Source organism: Nomascus leucogenys, chromosome 23, assembly GCF_006542625.1.
Source record: "Nomascus leucogenys isolate Asia chromosome 23, Asia_NLE_v1, whole genome shotgun sequence".
Taxonomy (NCBI): Eukaryota; Metazoa; Chordata; class Mammalia; order Primates; family Hylobatidae; genus Nomascus; species Nomascus leucogenys.
In genome coordinates this window covers 25,068,674-25,087,088 of record NC_044403.1, presented here as the reverse complement: position 1 = coordinate 25,087,088, position 18,415 = coordinate 25,068,674, and the positions used below count along the sequence as shown (strand labels likewise).

Sequence of the window (18,415 nt, the reverse complement as noted above, 5' to 3'; positions counted from 1 at the left end):
AACTTGCGTAAAACATTATGAAACTTTCTTGTGAGTTTTTTTTAAGCTCATCAGCTATCATTAGTGTTAGTATATTTTATGTGTGGCCCAAGACAATTCTTCTTCCAATGTGACCCAGGGAAGCCAAAAGATTGGACACCCCTGGATTAGACAAATACCCAAGCAGATTTCATTATTTTATTTTGTTTTTATTTTTATTTATGTATTTATTTATTTTTGAGACAGAGTCTCACTCTATCGCCCAGGCTGGAGTGCAGTGGCCTGATCTTGGCTCACTGCAAGCCTCGACCCCCTGGGCTCAAGAGATCATCCCACCTCAGCCTCTAGAGTAGTTGAGACTACGGGCATAGGGCACCACTCCCAGCTAACTGTTTTATTTTTTACAGAGATGGGGCCTTGCCATGTTGTCCAGACTGGTCTTGAACTCCTGGTCTCAAGCAGTCTTCCCACCTGGGCCTCCCAAAGTGCTGGGATTATAGGTGAGGGCCACTGCGCCCGGCCCTCCATTACAGTTTTTGCAGTGCATTTTACTGTGTTTGCCTCCCTCCGTTTCAGACAACTCACACCTTGAGGATCAGAACTGTGTCTCTTTGCCTAAGTTACCTTCAGTGTGTCTTTTTCCCCAAAGTATCTCCATTGGTGAGGAAAGGGTCCAGCAGGTAGTAGACATTCGATAAATATCTGCGTAAAAAATAAATTAAGAGGGCCGGGCGCGGTGGCTCACGCTTGTAATCCCAGCACTTTGGGAGGCTGAGGCGGGCGGATCACGAGGTCAGGAGATGGACACCACAGTGAAACCCCGTCTCTACTAAAAATACAAAAAAAATTAGCCGGGCGTGGTGGCGGGCGCCTGTAGTCCCAGCTACTCGGAGAGGCTGAGGCAGGAGAATGGCGTGAACCCGGGAGGCGGAGCTTGCAGTGAGCAAGTGAGTGGCATGAGCAAGCCACTCAAGTGTAAAGTGGGAATAAAACATTCTTTGTTAGGGTGTTGAGGGCAACTCATAAAATAATGTATATATGACACCCAGGACAATGTCTGCCGAATGGAAAGCACTCAATAAAAGTTAGCGATTATTATTATCGTCATTATTATTAATTAAAGAGGAGGCTGATCAGGTGCAGTGGCTTGTGCCTGTAGTCCCAGCTGCTTGGAAGCCTGAGGTGGGAGGATCCCTCGAGCTCAGGAGTGCGACGCCAACCTGGGTACTATAGCAAGACCCAGTTCCTAAAGGAAAAAAAAAGGTTCAGCAGAGCACAAGCTAAGAGAAAAAGAAAAAAAAAAAAAAAAAGGCAGGGAGAGAGGTAGTTTGATCATGGAGGGAAAAAGAAGTAATAGAGAATGTGCAGTTGCCTAGCAGAAAAAGCACCAAATTGGCCAGGGGATCTGAGTTAAGCACAGCATCTCCAATTACGATGTAATCGTCGGCTGGGCGTGGTGGCTCACTCCTGTAATCCCAGCACTTTGGGAGGCCAAGGTGGGCAGATCACCTGAGGTCAGGAGTTTGAGACCAGCTGACCAACATGCTGAAACCCCGTCTCTACTAAAAATACAAAATTAGCCTGGAGTGGCGGCGCATGCCTGTAATCCCAGCTACTCAGGAGGCTAAGGCAGGATAATCGCTTGAACCCAGGAGGCGGAGGTTGCAGTGAGCTGAGATCGCACCATTGTACTCCAGCCTGGGCAACAAGAGTGAAATTCCATCTCAAAAATAAATAAATAAATAAACAAACAATGTAATCTTAGGCAATTCACTCAGTCTTTTATGATATATACTCAGGTATGGAAATTTTTGAAAGTGAAGAATTGGAATGGTCTGATATGTCATACAGGGCTAACCTATTTGGGACTCACTTTGCTTACCTAAGAAATCATAGGATTGAATTTTATTGTTTTTAAAGATTCTATAAGCAGACCAGGTGCAGTGGCTCACGCATGTAATCCCAGCACTTTGGGAGGCCGACATGGGTGGATCACCTGAGGTCAGGAGTTCAAGACCAGCCTGACCAACATGGTGAAATCCCATCTCTACTAAAAATACAAAATTTAGAGGGGCATGGTGGCAGACGCTTGTAATCCCAGCTACTCAGAAGACTGAGGCAGGAGAATCGCTTGAACCCAGGAGGCAGAGTTTGCATTGAGCCAAGATCACGCCACCACGCCACCGCACTCCAGCCTGGGCAACAGAGCGAGACGCTGTCTCAAAAAAAAAAAAAAAAAAAAAAAAGATTCTATAAGCAAAGCCTCGGCCTCCCAAAGTGCTGGGATTACAAGCGTGAGCCACCGCGCCCGGCCTAACGTAACTTATCTAGAAGAAAAATTTGTAATATACACTAAAAGTTTAAAAACTATTCCTGGCCAGGCACGGTGGCTCACGCCTGTAATCCTATCACTATGGGAGACCAAGGAGGGTGGATCACACGAGGCCAGGAGTTCAAGAGAAGCCTGGCCAATATGACAAAACCCTACCTCTATTTAAAAATTAAAAATAAAAATAAATTCGAAAACCCAGCTGGGCATGGTGGTTCATGCCTGTAATCCCAGTGCTTTGGTGGAACAGAGGCAGGAGGCTCCCTTGAGCCCAGGAGCTATGATTGCTCCGCTATGTGATTGTTCCGCTATGTAATTGCTCCACTCAGCCGGGCACGGTGGCTCACGCCTGTAATCCCAGCTCTCAGGGAGGCACAGGCGGGAGGATAGCTTCAGCCCAGGAGTTCAAGACCTGCCTGGGCAATATAGCAAGACCCCGTTCTCCACAAAAAGAAAGAAAAAAAAAAGACAAAAAAAAAATAAGTGTAATTGCTCCACTCTAGCCCGAGTAACAGAGCAAGAGCTTGTCTTGAAAACAAACAAACAAACAAAAAACACTCAGGAGGAGAACTTCAAACATAATGAAGCTTCTTCTTCAACCCTTATACTCTAACACCCTGCCATTGATAAATGAGCTCCTTCTCCTAATAGAAATGTCTCGTTGTTGTTGTTTGAAACTTTTTTTCTCAACCGAATTATGGACACATCTTCCATCCGTTCTAAAAATGCTATGATCATTAGTAGGGATATAAGAAAGTTGAGGCCAGGCACGGTGGCTCATGCCTGTAATCCTAGCACTTTGGGAGGCCGAAGCAGGCGGATCACTTGAGGTCAGGAGTTGAAGACCAGCTTGGTCAACATGATGAAACCCCATCTCTACTAAAAATACAAAAATTAGCTGGGCATGGTGGCACACACCTATAATCCCAGCTACTTGGGAGGCTGAGGCATGAGAATCCCTTGAACCCAGGAGGAGGAGGTGGCAGTGATCCGAGATCACGACACTGCACTCCAACCTGGGCAATAGAGCGAGACTCGGTCTCAAAAAAAAAAAAAAAGAAAGTTGAGAAGAATCTTCAGAAATTAAGGAAAACTCCTTTAGATGTCCTGTACTAATTACATGCCATGCCCTGGTGACCATTTCTACCTTTCTCACTAGTTTTCAAAGAAAGGAAATGAGCACAGGCAATGAGACATTATCGAAATAGGTTGAATAGAATTTGCCAAGGGTACATACAAAGCCAACATACCAAAACTAACTTTTGAAAAGAATCTCACGTCCAGGCACGGTGGCTCACGCCTGTAATCCTACCACTTTGGGAAGCGGAGGCGGGAAGATCACGAGGTCAAGAGATCCAGACCATCCTGACCAACATGGTGAAATCCCGACTCTACTAAAAATGCAAAAAATAAAATAAAATAAAATAAATCAGCCAGGCGTGGTGGCAGGCATCTGTAATCTCAGCTACTCGGGAGGCTGAGGCAGGAGAATTGCTTGAACCCTGGAGATGGAGGCTGCAGTGAGCAGAGATCGTGCCACTGCACTCCAGCCTGGTCGACAGTGCGAGACTCCATCTCAAAAAAAAAAAAAAAGATCTACATTTTATATTATCTTCTTCTTTTTGAGACGGAGTCTTGCTCTGTTGCCCAGGCTGGAGTGCAGTAGTGCGGTCTTGGCTCACCACAACCTCCACCTCCCGGGTGTTCAATCGATTATCCTACCTTAGCCTTAGCCTCCCGAGTAGCTGGGATTACAAGCGCCCGCCACCACACCCGGCTACTTTTTTGTATTTTTAGTAGATATGGGAATTCACCATGTTGGCCAAGCTGGTCTTGAACTCCTGACCTCGTGATCCGCCCTCCTTGGCCTCTTCGCTGGAATTATAGGCACGAGCCACCAAGCCCGGCCATATTATCTTCTTATTAAATTATGTCTAATTATCAATTCAGGATACATAAAGGGCCAGGCATGGTGGCTCACGCCTATAATCCCAACACTTTTAATTTATTTTATTTTATTTTTGAGATGGAGTCTTGCTCTGTTGCCCAGGCTGGAGTGCAGTGGTGCAACTTTGGCTTACTGCAACTTCCGCCTCCTGGGTTCAAGTGATTCTTGTGCCTCAGCCTACACCACCAGGCCTGGCTAATTTTTGTATTTTTAGTACAGACAGGGTTTCATTATGTTGGCCAGGTTGGTCTTGAAACCCTGACCTCAAGTGATCTGCCTGACTCGGCCTCCCAAAGTGGTGGGATTGTAGGCGTGTGAGCCACCACACCTGTCTCCATACTGTACACTTTTTTTTTTGTGGTTTATTTTTATTTTTATTTTTTATTTTTTTTTATTTTTTGAGACAGTCTCACTGTGTCGCCCAGGCTGGAGTGCAGTGGTGTGATCTTGGCTCACTGCAGCCTTCCCCTCCCACGTTCAAGCAATTCTCCTGCCTCGGCCTCCCAAGTAGCTGGGATTACAGGCATGCACCACCACGCCCGGCTAATTTTCGTATTTTTAGTAGAGATGGGGTTTCACCATGTTGGTCAGGCTGGTCTCGAACTCCTGACCTCGTGATCCACCCGCCTTGGCCTCCCAAAGTGCTAGGATTACAGGCATGAGCCACCACACCCAGCTATACTGTACACTTTGAAAGGAGTCACTATGTGCAGCTCACACCTAAGAAGTGGGTAGTTGGGTGTGCCCCCCCACCCCCACCTTGAGCATACATTGTTTGGAATTCTTCTGCAATTCTAAAGAGAGTTGGAATTCTTGTCCAAAACTTAAAAATTAGCCGACTGTTGGGTTCATGACTGTAATCCCAGCTATTCAGGAGTCTGAGGTGGGAGGATTGCATGAGCCCAAGAGTTCAAGGCTACAGTGAGGTATGATGATGCCACTGCACTCCAGCCTAGGAGACAGAGCGAGACTCTCAAACAAAAAACAGCCCAGAGAGAAAGTTGTCACTTCCTGTCCAATTATTAATTTGTCCTATCATTTATTTATATCAGAGTGACCTCATGAATATTTATTTTAAACTTTGGGTTATAATCCAATGCTACTTATTTATTTTGTGGCTCAAGTTGTTCCAGGTCTTTTAGTTGGTGCTCCTACCAATAGGTGTGTTGTTTTTGGTTCTTTTTTCTTTTGAGACAGAGTCTTGCTCAGTCACCCAAACTGGAGTGCAATGGTATGAACAAAGCTCACTATAGCCTTGATTTGCTGGGCTAGAGTGATCCTTCTGCCTCAGCCTTCTGAGTAGCTGGGACTACGGACGTGTGCCAACAAGCTCAGCTGATTTTTGTGTTATTAGTAGAGACGGGGTTTCACCATATTGGCCAGGCTGGTCTCGAACTCCTGAACTCGTGATCTGCCCGTCTCAGCCTCCCAAAGTGCTGGGATTACAGGCATGAGCCACCGCTCCCGGCCATGTTGTTTTATCTAATTCAAGGAGAGACAAGAGCCCTGGTGTTCCTTCACTCATCTGAGCGGTATCAAAGTGATCCACCTGCCTTGGCCTCCCAAGGTGCTGGGATTACAGGTGTGAGCTATCACGCCTTGTCTGACAATGCTCTTAATCTTACATATTTTCTTCCCAGTCCCAGAATTAGCCATTTCTCCAAGGAGCTCTCGTTTTTTTCATTGGAGAATGTTATTAGAAAGTAAGATCTCGCCGGGTGCAGTGGCTCACGCCTGTAATCCCAATATTTTGTAAGGCTGAGGCGGTGGATCACCTGGGGTCAAGATTTCCAGGCCAGCCTGGCCAACATGGCGAAACCCCCGTCTCTACTAAAAACACAAAAATTAGCCGGGCGTGGTGACACGTGCCTGTAATCCCAGCTACTTGGGAGTCTGAGGCACAAGAATCGCTTGAGTCCGGGAGGCAGAGGTTGCAGTGAGCCGAGATCACGCCACTGGACTCCAGCCTGGGCGACAGAGCCAGACTCTGTCTCAAAAAATAAAAAAAGAAAACGAAACAATGAAACACAAAGTTATTCTTAGGCAACATCCCACCAACATTCCTTCCTGTACATTCTGTGGAGCTCTATAAATACACAAAACAAGTCTTTCCTGAAATCTCATCCTTAAGCAAATCTGGGAATGCTAACAGTATTTACTACCCTCTTCTGAGAGGCCTAAGTGACCTTTAGTCAGGCTCCAGATAGCTTCACTCAAACAGCGAATTTTGGGAAATCTACCACCGATCTTCCCCTCTTTCTATTAGAGCCACCATTTCTTCCAGCAAGCTCTTTAGAGGGCTGTCATCGTATTAAGTCATCATTAAGTATTTTCCACTAAGCTATTAAATAATTGGCCCTGGGAGTATGAATTTCTCATTGTGGAATTCTAAAAACTAAGGAGGATTCCTGGAGAGGAAGGCAACTGAGGGCTGTGGGAGGTGAGGAGGAGGCGTGGACGCCGGGAGCTGTTTGCTCACACGCCCCGCGGCGTCCCGTCGAGGTGAACTCTGGACCCTCCCGCCCCACCCCAGCGGGGCTGCTCGGCTCCATCGTGCCCTTTGGGCTTCCACTACAGGAATGCAAGGCGGGTAACCTTCAAAGCCAGGTGGAAACGTCCGGTTTGAACCGCACATATGCTATGGTGGAGAGTGAGAGCGAATGCAAAGGGAGCCTAAGGTTGAGGTGGGGCTGCCGGGGCAAAGGGACAGGCCCTTGGGACGCCCGGGCCGCCACGGTCAGAAAGCATGGAAAGAGCGCAAGTAAAATAGCTGCGTGTCGGCAGGGCGCGGTGGTTTACGCCTGTAATCCCAGCACTTTGGGAGGCCGAGGCGGGCGGATCACCTGAGATCGGGAGTTCCAGACCAGTCTGACCAACATGGAGCAATCCCCCTCTCTACTAAAAATACAAAATTAGCCCGGCGTGGTGGCGCGTGCCTGTAATCCCAGCTACTGAGAAGGCTGAGGCAGGAGAATTGCTTGAACCCAGGAGACGGAGGTTGAAGTGAGCCGAGATGGCGCCATTGCACTCCAGCCTGGGCAACAAGATCGAAACTCCGTCCCAAAAAACAAACAACAAAAGAAAAATAGCGGGCCAGGCGCGGTGGCTCACGCCTATAATCCCAGCAGTTTGGGAGGCCGAGGCGGGCGGATTACCTGAGGTCGGGAGTTTGAGACCAGCCTGACCAACATGGAGAAACCCCGTCTCAACTAAAAATACAAAATTATCCGGGCGTGGTGGCGCATGCCTGTAATCCCAGCTACTCAGGAGGCTGAGGCAGGAGAATCGCTTGAACCTGGGAGGCGGAGGTTGCAGTGGGCCGAGATCGTGTCATGGCACTCCAGCCTGGGCAACAATAGCGAAACTCTGTCTCAAAAGAAAGAAAGAAAGAAAGAAAAATAGCTGCATGTCTGGTAGAGTTTTCCAAAATAGCAGCCCTCCTCTTCCCCTTACCAGGCTTTCCCTCTATGGAATACCATACACACACATACACGTGCACACACACACATATACATGTGTGTATGTATATATATATGAATTTGTTTTAAAATGGGAGGTCAGAAAATATATATTTTTGAGACAGGGTCTCTGTGGCCCAGGCTGGAGTGCAATGGTGCAATCATGGCTCACTGCAGCCTTCAACTCCTGGGCTCAAGCCATCCTCCTGCCTCAGTGACCCGTATTGGGTACCCATATCCGGGACCACAGGCCAGTGCCATCAGCCCCAGCTAATTCTTACATTTTTTTGTGGAGACCTTGCCTCGCTTTGTTGTTCAGGCTGACCTCAAACTCCTGGGCTCAAGAGATCCTCCCACTTCAGCCTCCCAAAGTGCTGGGATTACAGGCCTGAGCCGCCATGGTCAGTCCACTTAAAACATGTTTAAATAAATTTGTTATGCTTACCTCTTGTTAATCTGTCTTCTGTTATAGAAGTGTCAGGTATGAGGCTGGGCACGGTGGCTCACGCCTGTTATCCCAGCACGTTGGGAGGCCAAGGCTGGCGGATCACCTGAGGTCAGGAGTTCGAGACCAACCTGGCTAACATGGTGAAACCCCGTCTCTACTAAAAAAAATGCATAATTAGCCGGACATGGTGGCTCATGTCTGTAATCCTAGCTACTCGGGAGGCTAAGGCCGGAGACTCACTTGAAGCTGGGAGGCGGAAGTTCTGCTCCCACTTCAGCCTTCAGAGTAGCTGGGACTGCAGGCACAAGCCACCATGCCCAGCTAATTTTTGTATTTTTTGTAGAGACGGGGGTCTCGCTATGTTGCCAAGGCTGGTCTTGAACTCCTGGGCTCAAGTGATCCTCCAGCCTCTGCCTCCCAAAGTGCTGGAATTATAGGATTGAGCCACCAGGCCCAGCCCTGTTTCCTCTATACATGTAACAGATTTTCATAACTGAACTTATGAACTTTTAAAAATTATAACTCTTTACCATGTATCATTAAACACTTAAATAATTTTCATTACTCATCCAGACTCCTGCAATGCAATGTTCTTTTGGATTTCCCTACATTCATTCCTGCTCCCCTTTCCCTTTCTCTTATGTGTTTTACATATGATAATTGTTTTCTCCCCCATTTTTTTCTTTTTCTTACTCCCTCTTTCCTTCTCTTTTTTTTTTTTTTATACAGAGTGTTGCTCTGTTGCCCAGGCTGAAGTGCAGTGGCCCATCTAGGCTCATTGCAACCTCCCCCTCCCTGGTTCAAGGGATTCTCCCACATCGGCCTCCCAAGGAGCTGGGATTACAGGCACATGCCACCACGCCCCGCTGATTTTTGTATTTTTAATAGAGATGGGGTTTTGCAACATTGGCCAGGCTGGTCTCAAACTCCTGGCCTCGAGCGATCTGCCCCTACGTTGGCCTTCCAAAGTGCTAGGATTACAGGCATAAGCCACCGTGCCTGGCCCCTTTACCCCTTTCCCCCCCTTTTTTTAAATTCAAAAATTTGTATGTGCATATACTATAAAGTAGCAAATATTTCTAAGTTTCTTAAAACAGACACATGTCCCAACTGTGGTCCTATGCCGCATTCTTCATTTTCTTTTTCCTATAAGCACCCACTTTAAACTTTGGTTTGGATGGCTTTTGGGGGGGCATTTGTGTATTTCTTTTCTTTTTTTTGTTTTTGTTTTTGAGACAGAGCCTCTCACTCTGTCGCGCAGGCTGGAATGCAGTGGCGGGATCTTGGCTCACCGCAACCTCTGCTTCCCGGGTTCAAGCGATTCTCTCGCCTCAGCCTCCCCAGTAGCTGGGCCTACAGGCATCTGCCACCACACCAGGCTAATTTTTGTATTTTTAGCAGAGGTGGGGTTTCACCGTGTTCGCCAGGCTGGTCTCAAACTCCTGGTCTCAAGTGATCTGCCCACTTGGGCCTCCCAAAGTGCTAGATTACAGGCGGGAGCCACCATGCCCAGCCTTTGTGTATTTCTATAGAGCAAGTTTTTTTGTTGTTTTTTTGTTTTTGAGATGGAGTTTCATTCTTGTCACCCAGGCTGCAGTGCAATGGCACGATCTTGGCTTACTGCAACCTCTACCTCCTGGGTTCAAGCAATTCTTCTGCCTCAGCCTCCAGAATAGCTGGGACTACAGGCGTGCACCACCACGCCTGGCTAATTTTTGTACTTTTAGTAGACACAGGGTTTCACCATGTTGGCCAGGCTGGTCTTGAACTCCTGACCTCAGGTGATCCACCCGCTTTGGCCTCCCAAAGTGCTGGGAGTCCAGGCATAAGCCACCGTACCTGGTCTATAGAGCAAGTTTGTAATGATATGTCTTGATTTTTTCCATTTAGGCATTCTTTCTTGACTTCTAACGTGCAGATGTGGCTTTTTTCCTCTTCCTTATCACATATTAACACATTTCAAATTTGGTTCCTCATCCTTCTAATTTGCTTCTTTTTTATTTTTTTATTATTTATTTATTTATTTATTTATTTTGAGACAGAGTCTCGCTGTCACCCAGGCTGGAGTGCAGTGGCGCGATCTCGGCTCACTGCAAGCTCACGCCATTCTCCTGCCTCAGCCTCCCAAGTAGCTGGGATTACAGGCACCCGCCACCTCGCCCGGCTAATTTTTTGTATTTTTAGTAGAGACGGGGTTTCACTGTCTTAGCCAGGATGGTCTCGATCTCCTGAGCTCGTGATCCGCCCTCCTCGGCCTCCCAAAGTGCTGGGATTACCGGCGTGAGCCACTGTGCCTGGCCTAATTTTTGTATTTTTAGTGGAGACAGTGTTTCACCATGTTGGCCAGGTTAGTCCTGAACTGCTGGTTTCAAGTGATCCACCTGCCTCAACCTCCCAAAGTGCTGGGATTACAGGCGTGAGCCACTGTGCCCAGCCTAGGTTTTTTTAGAAATGAGAGTCTATTTCAGCCCTTTTTGTTATCTCACCTCCTAATCCTAAACCCCCTCCAATGGGATTTTTTTGTATTTATCTCTCCAATGAAATTCTTGGGGACTGATATCAGAGAGATTCCCAGGGCAAGAGGGAGATTAGCCAAGAGCTCAACAACAGAAGTAGAAAGTTCACAGTGCTGTAAAGCAGGGCTGCTTAACTTGAGCACCCATCAGAATCACCTGGGGATCAATTCTGGGTCTTCTGGCTAAGCGCAGAATTGCCTGGGAGGCTTGTTAAAGCATTACCACTAGGCCCCAGTCTTTGATTCAGTAGGGCTGGGTCGGAGCTCAGAATTTGTATATCTAAGTTAACTAGGTGCTTGTTGTAAACTGCACTTTTTTTTTTTTTCAAGAGGCAGGGTCCTGCCCTGTCTAGCAGGCTGGAGTGCAGTGGCATGATCATAGGTCACTGCAGCCTTTAACTGCTGGGTGATTAAGCGATCCTGGAGACCACCCTTTTGAGAATCACTTGCGTAAAGTGTTGGGACATGATCTATGTCTATGGCTGCCCATTCTCTATGAAAATATTTCTTAATCATAACTTCAATTTTTGCTTTTTACCAAACCCAAACAAGGTTGCCTTTGAGTATTTTCTCCTGGTTTCCACCTAGAGAGGGAATGGGGGAGGGTGCGTATTTGAATAAGCGGGAAAAAGATGAGAGGGGCAGCTGGGGACTTGTTCTTCCACCTCCTGCAGACAATCAGTGGTTAAATGCTGTTGTGCTTTGCTACAAATACACGCATTTTTTTGTGGGGAGGGAGTAGCAATTTGTAAGTTTAGTTAATTTCAGCTGCTCAGAAATGTTAGGTACTGTTTATAGTTTATAAAACTTTTGTTAAAAACAAATTAACAAATAAAAAATACATGTCCCTAAAATATCAAGCTATGAAAGTATTCATAACAGATACTTGTTCATTTTTCCTCTCTTCTTTCTTAGTAGCAGCAAAGGTTTAAGATGATTAAGGCAAGGAAAACTTAAAGGAAACTTTCTCAGTTAGCTTAATTGGGAGTTTATGGGCAGTGGTGGCGGTGGGGCGGGGGCGGTAAAAACTGCCATTCTCCTCTGCACTAGAACACTTAAGCCCAGTTCACAGAACAAGCCATCTCCAGGAGTACAGTTTGGGAAAAGAAAAAAACAACATGAAAAAAACAACTTATATGTAAGGCAACCTTAGAACCACAAAAGGAGAAGCTTTCAAAAAATTTTCTAGCAGATATGACATAGGACATATTATTTTAATGCAAAGCAGATGAAGAACTACCCTATTAGTCTAAACTACGCCCATTAACCTTTAATCATCTGGATCCCTTAATCCTCTAATCATTGGATCATTAACATTCAAATATCCTGGAAGATTGGCTTATCTGTATTTTAAGAGGAAGCCGGACCTATATTTTACGTCAGTTCCTCGACCATTCGTTGCACCTCCGGTTTTCAGCCTCTTTCCGGGCTACCTTGTAGCAATTTGAGGCTCCATCATCAGTTTCTGCTAGGTTTCGAAGATCCAAGAGAAGCTTAGTGTTGTGTCAAGACGCCGATGGACCCATCACAGAAGTTTAATCCAACCTACATCCCAGAGTCTCCACAAATGCTTACCGAAGAAAATTCCCGGGACGATTCAGGTAAGCCAGATAATGCCCTTCTTGACTATATGACTATAGGGGGGTTGGGAGGTCGAAAGGCTACCGTCTTTCTTTCTTTTTTTTTTTAATGTTGACTTCAGTCTTTGCAAGAGGAATGTATTTAGGTAAACCTCAAACCAGAGGGAGTCCAGCTTCCTCCGGTGAGAAAACACAGAGGTCAAAGACTTTATTAAAAGCGGTGATGGTGGTGGTGAGAATTGTATTTTATTCACTATGCTTGGGAGTACTTCAGATTTCTTTTTTTTTTTTTTTTTTTTTTTTTGAGACGGAGTGTCGCTCTGTCGCCCAGGCTGGAGTGCAGTGGCGCGATCTCGGCTCACTCCAAGTTCCGCCTCCCGGGTTCACGCCATTCTCCTGCCTCAGCCTCCCAAGTAGCTGGGACTACAGGCGCCCGCCACCACGCCCGGCTAATTTTTTTTGGTATTTTTAGTAAAGACGGGGTTTCACCGTGTTAGCCAGGATGGTCTCGATCTCCTGAGCTCGTGATCCGCTCGCCTCGGCCTCCCAAAGTGCTGGGATTATAGGCGTGAGCCACCGCGCCCGGCCAGTACTTAAGATTTCTAAGACCAGTTTCTGGGGAGAAATCATTGGAATCACAGAACGCGGCTCATAGCGTCGTTGCATCAGTATCTTCCCCAACAGCAATACATGTCAGGAACGGTAAAAAGGAACAAATACAGAGACCAAATAAACAAAAGATAGGAAAAAAAATGAAAGAACAAATATGAGAAACTTTAACTTCAGTTGAACCAAAGTTTTTCTTAATCTCTCGCCAACATTATTTTTATTTATATTTATTTTTTTGAGACGGAGTCTCGCTCTGTCGCCCAGGCTGGAGTGCAGTGGCGCAATCTCGGCTCACTGCAACCTCCACCTCCCGGATTCAGGCGATTCTCCTGCCTCAGCCTTCGTGAGTAGCTGGAATTCCAGGCATGTGTCACCACGTCAGGCCAATTTTGTATTTTTAATTGAGACGGGGTTTCTGTCTGGTCAGGCTGGTCTCCAACTCCCGACCTCAGATGATCCGCCCCCCTCGGCCTCCCAAAGTGCTGGGATTACAGGCGTGAGCTACCGCGCCGGGCTAACTTTCCGATTTTTAAGAAAAGACTAGAGGTTGTGCGTTGTTTACTGTGACCTTCCACCCTGAGGAATTTCCCACACAGCGCCCTGTTCCCCTGCTTAAGGGCAGACCTACTTGAAGTGTGAATGTTGAAGGTCCCCTTAATGTAATGGTTTTTAACCTTCTCTTTCAGGGGCCTCTCAAATCTGCCCTGAGGCGTTGATAAAGAACCTTAGTAACTTGACGATCAACGCTAGTAGCGAATCTGCTTCCCCTGTACGGGAAGCTTTACTCCGTCGACAGGCTGCAAAAGCAGTAGTCCTCAAGGAAATCGCAGATGAGTTGCTTTACAAGGGGAGAGGAGTAAGAACATTGCTGTCTGTGCAGAGAGAAAAGTTGGCAAGATTGAGATACATATTACTCGGCAGAGTTCGTACGGTATGTTGATGTGATGGGGCCGGGGCTGCCCAATTCCGGGGAGTGACACTCATAAATTAAAACCTAATTAAGACTCCCTAGCTCTAGGCCCGGTGCGGTGGCTGAGGCCTGTAATCTCAGCACTTTGGGAGGCTGAGGCAAGTGGATTATCTGAGGGCAGGAATTCGAAACCAGCCCGGCCAACATGGTGAAACCCTGTCTCTACTAAAAATACAAAAAGTTAGCTGGGCCTGGTGGCGGGCACCTGTAATCTCAGCTACTCGGGAGGTTGAGGATAGAGAATCGCTTGAACCCTGGAGGCAGAGGTTGCAGTGAGCCGAGATTGTGCCATTGCCCTCCGGCCTGGGCAAAAAGACTCCTAGCTCACGTCTGTAATCCCTGCACTTTGGAAGGCTGAGGTGGGGAGGATCACTTGAGCTCAAGGAGTTCCAGACCAGCCTAGGCAATATAAAAAATTAATAAAATCAGCCATCTCTACAAAAAATTAATTAGCTGGGTGTAGTGGTGCATGCCTGTAAGTCCCAGCTGCTGTGGGGTGGGTGGCTGAGGGCTGAGGCAGCTGGATCACTTGAGCCTGGGGGGTTAAGGCTGCAGTGAGCCATGATTGCTCCACTGCAATCCAGCCTGAGCAACAGAGAAAGACCCCGTCTCAATAACAAATTCCCCAGCTTCTCTCCCTTATATAGATGTGTAATATTAGTAATCTTTTTCTTGATAGAGTTTTCAATAAACATATTTTTTTTCTTCCCATGAAGGATGAAAGAATACCAACAAACAATGGGCTTAAGGGAGTTAAGGTAAGTCTAATTTTTTTCTTTTTATTTTCCTTTTTTTTTTTGGCTGTACATGTGGATGGGTATCTGGTTTGTTTCCTTTTGTCAGAATAGGGAATTACGGAATTTGCTTGGACTTTCTGAATCCCCAGGAACGATGGATAAGTCAATTCATGTTTGTAGTTTTAAAAAATATATTCTTTATTCTTTATTTTTCAGAGAAGTTTTATGTTCATAGCCCTTCCCCCACACCCCACACATGCCACCTCTACTGTCAACATCACACACCAGAATTGCACACTTTGCAGCTGATGAATTTACCCTGACAGGATTGTCATCCAGAGTTCATAGTTTACACTAGGGGTCACTCTTGGTGTTAGGTTGATACTTTCACGTGCTGTCACAAATATCTTCAGGGTAGCACTGTGTAGTAAGAGGACAAACACTTCAGCAGAGTGTCTAGCAGCAGAATGAGTTACATTTAAGGCATTCAGAAAACTGAGACTAGAATGTTTTATTGACAACCTGCACTTGTTACCATTACAAAATGACCCACAAGCTCTGCCATTCTGTGGTACCCATATTTTGATCCTCCCTCTTTTTTTCTCCTAAAATGTTTTGCTTTTGGCCCATATGCCCTTTTTGTGTGTGTTCCCCGTTCTAACACTTACCTAAATAAACAACATTATAGTTGAGGGTTTATTACATTTCTCTGGGGTACAATATTCCAATTAATCCATTTCATCATTTTTTTTCAGAAGGAACCAAGACCATTCAAATGTCCCTGCAGTTTCTGCGTGTCTAACGGATGGGATCCTTCTGAGAATGCTAAAATAGGGGATGATGACACCAAGCCACTTCAGCCATAAATCTTATTCTTGCACCTTTTTTTCTTGCTGGTAATTTTATATAGCAGGTTGAGAAAGCTACTCTATGCTAGTATAGACTATACACCAATAATTTTGATAACGAGTTCTAGGATGTATTTTTCTTGTATCTTTTTCTTCCTACTATGATACTAGTAATTCATAAGGGATCTGTGTAATCTGAATGTATTTGAATAACTTTAGCTCTACTGTTTGATTTGACCCAAAGAAGCCAAGACGATATAAGTATTCCCATGTGTCTTAGAAGCCCAAAGTCAGTGAGATGAAACCCAACATCAAGAAATTGAAGCAAAGTTACTTGTGGATAAAGAAAGCATTAGGTAGTTTGGCTATAGCATAATTAGAATTTCTGGCTTTCAAAAATTTGGATTGCAATCACAGCAAACTTTTTAGTTTTCAGTACAAAAAGGTGTTTATATAGAAACAATAAAGTTGACATTTGAGTACCTTTTAAAAATTGTTCTTGGTTTTATTCTTGTTCTTGCTAACAATTAGATGAACAATAGTTTTATTACATTCCTAGAATGTAAATTTCTGGCATTCTAATATTTTATGATATCTTCCCACTGGGAAGAAACTTCATTGTACATTTGGGTAAGATTGGAAAACAGGCACAGATACTTGCAAAATATCAACTTCCCATTAGAGATGTGAAAATCGGAAGGAGGTAGAACAGAAGTGGAGCTTACTACGTTGTTGATAGGAAATATGCAGGGGTCTTTACACCAAGCAAGCAATTCTTTTTTGTTTTGTTTTCTGAGACAGTTTGACTCTTGTAGCCCACGCTGGAGTGCAATGGCACTATCTCGGCTCACTGCAACCTCCGCCTCCTGAGTTCAAACGATTCTCTTGCCTCAGCCTCCTGAGTAGCTGGGATTACAAGCGCCTGCCACCACGCCTGGCTAATTTGTGTATTTTTAGTAGAGACAGGATTTCACCATACTGGCCAGGCTGGTCTGGAATCCTGACCAGATGATCTGCCCGCCTTGGCCTCCCAAAGTGCTGGGATTACAGGTGTAAGCCACGGCGCCTGGCCTCCAAGCAAGCAATTCTGCAGTAGATACCAGCTGGGTGTCATTCAATTCCAGCACTGTCGACCTGGAAATAGCTCTAGATCTTACAGGTTGAAGGCTCAGTCCCACAAGACTGCCTGTACTTCTAATGCCAATCAAAAGCTTCAGGTTGTCTTACCTGTGCTTTTGACTGACCAGCTACAAATCAGGGTTCCCTTGACCCCTTGCTTGAGTTTGATTAGTTTGCTCTAGTGGCTCATAGAACTCAGGGAAACACCTTACTTATTGTGAAGGATATTACAAAGGATACGGATGAACAACCAGATGGAAGAGATGCATAGGGCGAGGTATAGGAGAAAAGACAAGCAGGGTGAACCACCCTTAAGGAGTCTCCATGTGTGCAGCTATCCCGGAGCCCTCAGAACTCATTCCATTTGTGTTTTTAGGGAAGCTTCATTAGGTAGGCATGATTGATTACATCACTGGCCATTGGTTTATCAACTCAACCTTCAGCCCCTGTCCCTTCTGGAGGTCCCTGAATGGGAGTGAAACTTTCAACCCTCCAATCACTTGGTGGTTTCTCCTGGCAACCAGCCCACATCCTGAGGCTATCTTGGAGCCCCCAGCAAAGCAGTCACCATTAGCATACAAAAGTTATCATTCCAGAGATTTCGAAGATTTTAGGAGCTATGTGACAGGAAATGGTGACTAAGAAGAAATACATTTCATAATATCACAGGGAGAATTGGAAAGGATATCTGCATGATATATAATAACCCAAGAAGATGCTATCCAGCGATTTCTTTGTGGTTTTTGTTTTGTTTTTTGAGATGGGGTCTCACTTTGTTGCCCAGGCTGGAGTGCAGGACCACACTGCCAAGTTTGGTCATCAGAAGTTACCCCACTGAAGAACTAAATTTAACATGGTCTACCAGCAAGGACAAATGTGGGGCAGACTTGAGCATTGGTTATATTTCTTTTTTTTTTTTTTTTGAGATGGAGTTTCGCTCTTGTTGCCCAGGCTGGAGGGCAGTGGCGCAATATCAGCTCACTGCAACCTCTGCCTCCCATATTCAAGCGATTCTCCTGCCTCAGCTTCCTGAGTAGCTGGGATTATAGACATGTGCCACCACGCCCAGATAATTTTGTATTTTTTAGTAGAGATAGGGTCTAACCATGTTGGTTAGGCTGCTATCGAACTCCTGACCTCAGATGATCCACCCCCCTCAGCCTCCCAAAGTGCTGGGATTACAGGCATGAGCCACCGTGCCCGGCAGAGCATTTGTTATAACTTACAAATCGTTCCTAGTAGCAAAGCTAACTTTTATTATTTTTCTGTATGAGCTTGAAAATCACTTGACTAGTTGAAAAAGGCAACTTATTTTTATTGCAATCACGTTAAATTTATAAATTAATGAAAACATTAATACTACACGTCACATGTCCTTTAGAATTCTTTTGAGATGCAGTCTCACTCTGTCACCCAGGCTGAAGTGCAGTGGTGCCATCTCTGCTCACTGCAACCTCAACCTCCCAGGTTCAAGCGATTCTCCTGCCTCAGACTCCCAAGTAGCTGGGACTACAGGTGCGTGCTACCACGCCCAGCTGATTTTTGTATTTTTAGTAGAGACAGGGTTTCACCATGTTAGCCAGACTGGTCTCGAACTCCTGACCTCAGGCAATCTGCCTGCCTTGGCCTCCCAAAGTACTGGGATTATAGGCATGAGACACCGCGCCTGGCTAGTATTTAGGTATATTTTTAAACCTTTCTATAATAATACCTTCCTTTCATGTATTTCCTGCCGAGAGCATCAATTCAAGTTGCCGTGAATCTTTATGCTCCCACTTTACATTTACTGAGTGCTAGGCGTTATTCTAAGGACTTGACGTGCATTAGCTTATTTAAACCTCAAAACTTCTGAGATAGGTCACTTTTGGTGTCTTC

At 45.7% G+C, this 18,415-nt stretch overlaps 1 protein-coding gene across 1 annotated transcript; it reads left to right on the top strand.

Moving 5' to 3' along the window:
• Positions 1-12,055: 12,055 nt before the first annotated feature.
• Positions 12,056-15,914, top strand: DPPA3 (developmental pluripotency associated 3). The gene is made up of 4 exons (XM_003273796.3): positions 12,056-12,278; positions 13,553-13,797; positions 14,553-14,594; positions 15,329-15,914. The coding sequence occupies exons 1-4, from the start codon at positions 12,194-12,196 to the stop codon at positions 15,437-15,439; spliced, it is 483 nt and encodes a 160-aa protein (XP_003273844.1). The 5' UTR covers positions 12,056-12,193; the 3' UTR covers positions 15,440-15,914.
• The last annotated feature ends 2,501 nt before the right edge of the window (positions 15,915-18,415 follow it).

Bases quoted from the DNA above. Each gene is read 5' to 3' on its own strand.
- DPPA3 (XM_003273796.3), top strand. From the start codon at position 12,194: ATGGACCCATCACAGAAGTTTAATCCAACCTACATCCCAGAGTCTCCA. The intron at 12,279-13,552 runs GTAAGCCAGATA...CTTCTCTTTCAG, and splicing joins AAATTCCCGGGACGATTCAG to GGGCCTCTCAAATCTGCCCT. The intron at 14,595-15,328 runs GTAAGTCTAATT...ATTTTTTTTCAG, and splicing joins ATGGGCTTAAGGGAGTTAAG to AAGGAACCAAGACCATTCAA.